Here is an 8,804-nt window from a genome sequence, read left to right on the forward strand (position 1 = left end):
AAATAAGTTTTAAGGAGAAAATTGTGTTGCGGCAAAAGAAGATAATAGCAGATCTAATCATAAAATCTAAAATAAAAAGAATTTAAAATAAAAATAATAAAAAAATATTGGTGACCAACGGCCATACATATAAAATATAAGATATTGACCAACCTTTATAAAAAGATGTCAGTTTCAACATTCACTTTGTAGTGAGGGTCCTCAAACATCATCTTCTCCGCGAATAGTTTTTGGGGCTTAGGTTTTCTACGCAAGCAATTCTTAAATAGGAGAGAGTAGAGGCGGTAGGAGAGTGTTCTTATTTGGCTAAAAGTCTAATTGCATTGGAAAAAGAAAACAGTGATGAGGTGGAAAATTTAATTTAATTTAAATATTATGCTGACGTGAAAAATTGTGGGAGTTTCAAAAGTTTTGGTTATATATATATATATATTTATATATATAGATTATTCATGGTTTTAAACTTTAGTATCAATTAAAAAAAAAAAAAAAAAAAAAAAAAAAAAAAAAAAAAACAAACAAACAACAACAACAACAACAACAACAACAACAACAATATAAAAAATAGAAAGCTTAAAAGTTACCATTGCATACTAAGAAAACAAATAATACTAATAAATTAATGCAAATAAGTTACCATTTTGCCCTAACAAAAAATTCAAAAATTACAAAACTTAAAAAATAAAAAAATAATAAATAAATAAAACTTTTTTCTGTACCGGCCAGTACTGGCTGGTATTACCCGAAATTGGCCGGTACAGCCAGTATTTTTTCTAGTACTAAACAGGGAGTTATATGTACCGGTTTGCTTGCCGGTACAATATATACCAACCGTACCGGCCAGTACGATACGGAATCGACTCCCTTGCTTTTAAGACAACTCCAACATGCAACTTCCTATTAAAAAATGAACCGATATAGGAATCAGGAATATGATCTATTGCCCATAAGATCTGTAAATAAAAATTAGATATTGACTTATATAGTTATATGCGTCCAAGCTACCTTGAGAATTAAAAACCTGTTCTTTAAGTCTTTAACTTCTATTCTAGCGCAATTAAATTTGCATTCCTCCCGCAATAGAATTTTTTCTTCTTGTTAACTGCGTTTATAATTTCTTTTATCATACACTATCTTTACATAAAACAACAAAATGCTATAAGAAATATAAAAGAAATATGATTCAACATACACCTTCAACCAAGTCACTCAAAATTGCATCACGAGTCATGAACCAACTCATGCGCTGAGGAGTTCTATAAAGGCCATCCCTCAATCCTCACATCACTGCATGCCATGAAAAGTCACTCTGAAAGACCATGAGTGAGCTTTTACAGCATTGAGGAGCACATCAACCATGATAAACCACCAACAATTGCACCAAGTTATCACAGGCATCTGATTGCTTCTCGCCATTGCCAATGGCAACCTTCCCTAAGGAAGAGTAGTCTCCAGTGGAGTTAACACGATGAGCACATAAGCAGCAGCACCATCTAATCATCTTCACTCTCCCTTTGCCAATCTTGATCTTCAAACAAGTCTTCAGGTGGGTCATACACAACCATACCAGGAAAAAGTTCTAAGAAGTCATCTTTCACCTTCTCTCTTAACTCTGGGTATGGAATGAGCCCTTTCAATATCACCCGAAAAGGTAATGAGATTGGAGGATCAGGTGATTGTCTCATTTCATCATATATTTCCATTGCCTCTGAGGGCAATCCACTATCTGAAAAGGCCCTGATAAGATCTCCAAATGTATGTTGATCAAAGAGAACTTCTTCTCCCTTCAGGTCTTCCCAAACCCTTTTTACCTCATCAACACTTTTGTTCCTTGCGAGCATCATAAGCATGTCCCTGTAAAAGAACATGTCTGGCCGATACCAAATTTCTTTTCGCACCACATCATATAACTGAGAAGCATATATTACAAGATAGTCACACATTGTGCACTTTTTTTTGGGGGGTGGGGGAGGATTTAAACCAATGAAACGTTAAAAAAGGCACAATAAATGAGTTCTAGCTAAATGGCACCACCTCCACTCCTTAAAAGAATGGGGTAAAGGGTGATGTTATGAATGTTTAAGACCTACTGAATGCTTGAGAGAGAGAGGAGAAGCTAGCAATTCAAATCAATTTTTTCTTATGAGTTATTTTGATTTGTGGCAACTTGTAGTGCATAGAAATAATTAGCTCAGCGGCTTAGAAAATGCAGCAAATATCCTAGATAACTTATTGTAAAGTGTACTTGCAGGGAAGCTTATTCCTCAATTACAAAGCTATGAGATGTCAAATTCTATGAGTTAGAGATAACAAAACCATCAGGAAATGAAAGATGCTAGTTAAGTTACTGCATTTGTTATTAGCATAGTACAAAAGAATTGTTGTTACAAAACCTGACTAATACAACCACACTGCCTTTGAAACCAACCAGCTGTATTTATCTTACTATTATAAACACAGAAGGGCTAGAACACTGCATTCAAATATCACTATGCAACCTAAGGAATCAGATATCTGACAAAGGTCATCACTTAAATTAACAAATGAACTTACTAGTTAGTACTTAGTATGCTATGCTCTTCCATATCTGAGAAGACAAATTGAAATTTAATAGAGGTGTAGATTTTGAATCCATTCTTAAATTTTCCCTTTTCCTACAATTTCTCAAAAATCAAGCAGAGGAAGAACAATTCTTCAAAAATCTAAACTTTCCCATTTCCCCCATTTCCAAAATTTAACATTTATCAATAACCAAACAAAAACATGACCCAATAAAAACAACCCCCAGTAGTGCAATAGATGGAATACGAATCTGAAACTAAAAGTATTGAAACAGCAAAAAAATTCTCTATTTCACAACTTTCTTGGCAACCAAACAGAACCATTGTTAAACTTACCTTCATGCAGAGGAAGACCTGGTCTTGTCTCTGGAACTCGGCGAGAACAGCGAAGAGATCAGACTTGAGCAAGCGAGAGACATGGGAGCGAATGAAGCGGTCGAGTCGGACCGAGTTGGAGCGGAGCCTCTTGAGCTCTTTGGCCACTATCAGACCCTCCTTGCCCATCTCCTTCTTTCTTCTCCATATCGATAAACTCGGGCTCGAGGCCAACCCGGAAACATGTCGAAATAGCCATTGTTGTTGTATGTGTTTCGAGTTAGAGAAGGTGTTTTCGGAAAGCAAAAAAGGGTTTTGTTTAGGGAAATTAGGAGAGGATGAAGATGAAGAGGGTTTTCTTAGGAGAAGTCGAGCGTGACGCAGCATTTAAGGTTTGTTCGACTTCGACTTCGACTTTTTTTTTTTTTTTTTGAGAAACCTCCCTTCTCAGGGAGGGAACTTCGACTTCGACTTCGATGCTCAAACTGTTCTCTCTGGAAACCTGGGATTGGTTTTCGACTTTATCGGTCATTGAATGAATGTAACTTATATAAGTAAATAAATAAATTTTGAGTTTTAATATTCTGATTTAAATTATCAATTTTATCATTTTTTTTAAAGGTTTCATATTGGTGTAGAAATAGCTTTTAGAATAAATTACTAACAGGTAAACTATTGTTAAAAGTTTAATTTGGTTATTAACTAGTATTAATTGGGTTAATTTTTTTTTTTTTGAAAGCCAAATCAGCATAATTTCATTCATTCAAATTCAGCATATCAAAGTACAATTCATCCACCACTGAGGGCGAGGAGTCTTCCAACCAATACATATCTTCCGAAACATTTTTAGCAAATCTCGCAAGGCCATGGGCCACCATATTTCCTTCCCTCCTAATACTGTTTACATAGACATTTTGCATCCCATTCATAAGATACTTAACATCCTCTATTATTATGCCCAGCGAAGAACGGTTTGGTAGTGATGAGCCTATAATCTTCATAACATGCGCATTGTCACCTTCAATGATCAGCTCCAGAAAACCCGTATCGATTGAGAATTCAAGTGCTTTCCTGCAAGCTAATGCTTCTGCATCATCATTAGTTGTCACCAACAGACCCTTGGCTAACATAACAGCCATCACCTCCCTTTGTAGTTTCAGATTACTGCACCAAATCCCATACAGTTCTGCTCATCAAAGATAGTTGCATCGAAGTTAAGTTTGAAGCACGAATGTGGTGGTGGCTGCCAGATGGTCCTCTGTGTTGTTGATGTAGTAACAACAAGTTGTCGTTGTGCTTGCTGATAGTCCCTTAGGTCTTCGCTAGCTCTTTTGTTAAGCCATTTTGGATCCTTAAAGCTTCCTCCATATAAGACCGTATATCTCTGGTTCCATATGAACCAAGCTTGGACCAGAAACAACTCAATCTCTAAGATCTCAAGCCTGTCTAACAAAGTCTCAAGAAGCTTAACGATATTGCCATGGCTGTTTGGCATCTTTTGGAGCCTAGGTACACATCCTGCCCAAACATCTTGTGCAGCCCCACATTCCCACAGTACATGTGCTTCAGTTTCAAGATCTCTCCCACAACACTGATATAGATTATCCTCAATGATTTTCCTCTTTGCCAAGTTCACACGGGTTGGCAAAATTTCTTAACAAGCATGCCAACCAAACAACTTAATTTTATTCTGCACTCCAAGCTTCCAAATCTTCTGCCATACATGCCTTCCTGCTGGACCCGTGGAGCATTTAGTCCAACCAAGCTCCCTTGCAATCTTGATATCCAGACTTGCAAGAGTATACCCCATCCTTGCTGTGAAGCCAAAAAATGGCATCCGGTGCAGACCTATGACTCACTGGAATTTTGCAAATAGCATCCTTGCATTTATTTCTTTAAAAATAAAAAATATATATAATAATAAAGACAAAAATTCCCTCAAAACCAGTTTTGAGAAATCTCCACCAATGCATGATTCATTAGCTTTAAATCAGTTATGAGTTATTTTTCCAACCATGTAATGATTTATAAGACTAATAATTTGTATTATTTAAACAAATCACATTATTCATTAAAAAAATCCTATGACTTAAGGTGGGAAGAACAACTACTCTCTCAAGTGGGTAGGGAAATCCTCATTAAAGTGGTTGTCCAAGCCATCCCTACATATACTATGCATTGTTTCAAATTTCCTATTGGATTGTGTAATGAACTAGAGGGGCTCATTAGGAGGTTTTGGTGGGGACAAAGAGGAGATCAAAGGAAGATACATTGAGTTAGATGGGAAGAGTTGTGCAAGCCAAAGAGTGAAGGGGAAATGGGTTTCAAAGACTTAGCATTATTCAATGATGCACTCCTAGCTAACCAAGCATGGAGGTTGCTCCAAAATAAAAACTCTCTACTCTATAGGGTGTTCAAACCAAAGTTCTTCCCCAATTGCTCATTCATAGAGGCATCGGATGCTCAAGCTAGTTCTTATGCATGGGGAAGTATCTTAAAAGGAAGAGAAGTATTAAAAAAGGGTATGAGATGGAGGGTTGGTGATGGGTCCTCAATCAGTATTTGGTTTGATCCATGGTTGCCTTCAACTTTCTTCTTGTTCATTTCTTCTCCAATGGTGTTGGGTTAGGAGGAGGCAACAGTAGCCTCTCTACTAGATTATTCTAACTAGGGGTGGAGGCAAGACACACTGAACTTGTTGTTCAGTCCAAGAGATAAGAAGTTGATTAATTCAATTCTTTTGTGTGGCAAATAGATGGAAGATGTTCTGATGTGGCCTTTCACTCCAACCGGGTCTTATACTGTGAAATTTGGTTACAGATTCCTTTATAATTCAAGGAGCTTGGATAATAGAGATTACCAACTAGATGACAACAGACTGTGGAAGAAAGTGTGGGGAATGCAAGTTCAGCCTAAGGTCCGAAACTTTCTGTGGAGGGCCATCAGGAACTCTATTCCAACAAAAAAAAATCTTAAACAACGAATGGTTCTAACTGATGATGGTTGTGATCATTGCCATGGTGAACCCGAGGATGTGCTCCTTGCACTTTGGTTGTGCCCTCCATTTCTCTGGTTTGGACTCAAAACAACGTGTGGGATAACATGGACCCAACCCACGTTTCTCTTGTTTCAAAGATTTGGTGGAAACTATCATTGAAACAGGGAAGGACCTAAACTCGTTTGCCACAACAGTCTGGGCAATCTGGTACAGACAAAACACGATGAGAACAAGTGGGAAACATGTACCCATGCAGCAAGTGCATTATGAAATGCAGAAGGCAAGATCAGTGTTTATTTGAGCTAGTCAACCTCGCCCTCCTGAACAGATGCCTCTCTCTGTTTCTTAGCCTATATGGAAGCCTCCACCATGGCCAAAACTCAAAGTTAATTTCGACGAAACCGTGTTTAGGGAGAATCAACGCGCCGGGGTGGGAGTCATTGTCTGTGATGCAGTGGGCAGGGTGTGTGCATCTATGGCAAAGAGCTTTCATCTTCCGTTCTCTGTTGCTACAGTAGAGGTGTTAGCAGCAAAAAAAGCCCTTCAGCTCGCCAAAGATCTCGGGTTCCATTCAATCATCCTGGAGGGTGACTCGAAGATGGCCATTGACGGTCTGCTGAGTAAGAATTCTTCCCTAAATGAGTATGGTCATCTGCTGAGTGAAGCTAAAGAGGTGGCAGACCAAATGGATTTAGTGGAGTTTCAGTTCATGCCAAGACAAGCAAACAAAGCAACTCATAACATTGCTAGACATGTTAGCAAGTTTACGGTGTGGATGGAGGATGTTCCTCCACACCTTGTTTCTGTAATTCAAGCCAATTCGGCTATTCATCAATAAAATTACAATGTTCTTTCTCAAAAAAAAAGTTACATATGTGTGATCTCTTTAATTGTCATGTCATAGGCTTGAGTAAAATAGCTTCAAACATGTTTGGAGACAAAACTTTTTTCCTTTAAAAATGGATAAAGTTTGGCTAAAAGTTTTGTTGTAACCTAAGGTTATAGACAACAATAAGAAAATGGCAAGTGTCAATCACTTAAGGGGTTGATTGGTTGAGCATAAGAGAAAATAAGAGAAAAGAAGGTGGGGGTGTGTGTTTGGAGGGGGTCATTTTGGGGGAGAATTATTTTCTCCTTAAGCCTACATTTTGTGAATGTTTTGATTGCTTCCTAAATTGAATTTGCAGGAAAAATGGGCTTAAGATGAGAAATCTCCCATCTACCATCTCTCTCCTTCAAGAAATTTGGGCCAATTAGCCTTATTTAGCACCAAATAGCTCTCTTTTTAAATACATATGGCAGTAGTCCTTTTTTTTGAACTTGATGTTTGTAAAATCAAGTTCTCCATCACTAAATTCAATTGAGGTGACAATGATTGATGTAGTTATTTCCCAAAGAATTTCCTGAGTTTTTATAGTATTACAAACAAATTCACAACTTTTGCTACAACTCTCTTATCTAACAGTCAAACTCTTCCATTTAATAAACCCTTTTTTTTTCTCCACCATGGAAAATATTATGCATTTAACTATGGTACCAAATTCTCATAAATAGCTTTTTGTTTACTCTTAATTGAGATTGATGCTAAAGTTGTGGTTGCAATTCTTACATCCCATATTTCTCAAATTGTTATGTCTCATCCTTATAGTGCTTTGATATTTGATTGCAGGTCCCTTTCCTAGCTTTTTGAGGAAGCTCACATCTACCATACCTATTGCAAAGAGAATCAATGTATGGACATTTTGGACAAGGAAGGGTATTCTCCTAGCAATAGTTTTGCTCTGTATTCACACCATAATTTCTGTATTTTGCACCAATTATTAACTGATACTTGGGGTGTTTCTTATCTTAGACTTTCTATTCTATTTAATTTATGTTCCCTTTCAAAAATAAAATCTCATAAAATTTCGATGGAACTCAATATTAGTATAGTTAGTAAAATACGGTACATTTGATACCGTAAACATACGAACAGGTATTATTTGACATCTTTTTAATAAGTACGTTTCAAAAATTTGACATAAAAATATGAAAATGGTGAAAAAACTATACGTGTATAGTACAGGTTGTTAATGCCCATTTTGGCAAAATGGCCCAATGACAAAAGAAGTCCAACAATATGAAAAAGGGGTGAAGACAGAAAAAGTAGCAAAGTAAAAATCATTAAAGTTCGAATGGCAGGAATAATGGTCCACAAGCCCACAAAATAACAAAGTGATTCCAAAGCAAGCAAATGGGCCAATGAAGCCCCAAAGAATGAAATGGTAAGCCCATGGGTATCATAAGAAATAAAAAGAAAGCAAAAAGGGGCCAGAAGAGCCCCTAAAAAGGAATTCATAAATGGGATTAGTTCGAAGGCCAATAAACCCAAAAGTAAATGATGTGGTAATTGAGTCAGGGAAGCCCAAAAGATTTAGTAAAAGCCCATGAGAACGTAAGAAGTAGAAAGAATGAAATGGGCCAAGGATGCCCAATGGAATGAAACAGGCCGAGGATGCCCACAAAATAAAATGGGTCGGGGAAGCCCAAGATGTTATATGGATTGACCCAAATGGAATACTGGGCAATATGAACTAAAGAAAGGAATAACACATGAAACTGGCATAATAGGCCTAAAGAAAGTCCATCAAACAAATAAATGATATTGCGGCAAAAACAATACAATGGCATGGCAGGAGTACCAGCTAGACCACGAACTAGAAGTGAAAGGAGACAGGGGCTGAATTAAAGAAGAAAAAGTCCACACCCAAGCAATGCCCAGCCCAAAGAAGAAATAAGATGCAAAGAATGAAGACCCAATGACTCATCCATGCCACAAAAGTTAAACAAGCAACAAGACTAAACAAACCTGCAGGCAATGACAAACGCATGAACGCTAGAAAAACAATGGACTCATACTGGAGTGGAGCACGAATAAGGCTCAGGCACCA

General features: G+C 37.3%; 1 protein-coding gene across 1 annotated transcript; it reads right to left on the reverse strand.

The window, feature by feature from the left end:
* Positions 1 to 1,007: 1,007 nt before the first annotated feature.
* Positions 1,008 to 3,417, reverse strand: LOC115981377 (pentatricopeptide repeat-containing protein At1g62350). Its single transcript, XM_031103524.1, has 3 exons — positions 3,336 to 3,417; positions 2,898 to 3,278; positions 1,008 to 1,910 (listed from the first exon to the last, which is right to left on the reverse strand). Exons 2-3 carry the CDS (start codon positions 3,261 to 3,263, stop codon positions 1,494 to 1,496), a joined length of 783 nt encoding a protein of 260 aa, XP_030959384.1. The 5' UTR covers positions 3,264 to 3,278; positions 3,336 to 3,417; the 3' UTR covers positions 1,008 to 1,493.
* Between the last annotated feature and the right edge of the window lie 5,387 nt (positions 3,418 to 8,804).

This window comes from Quercus lobata, chromosome 1, assembly GCF_001633185.2.
Source record: "Quercus lobata isolate SW786 chromosome 1, ValleyOak3.0 Primary Assembly, whole genome shotgun sequence".
Lineage (NCBI taxonomy): Eukaryota > Viridiplantae > Streptophyta > Magnoliopsida > Fagales > Fagaceae > Quercus > Quercus lobata.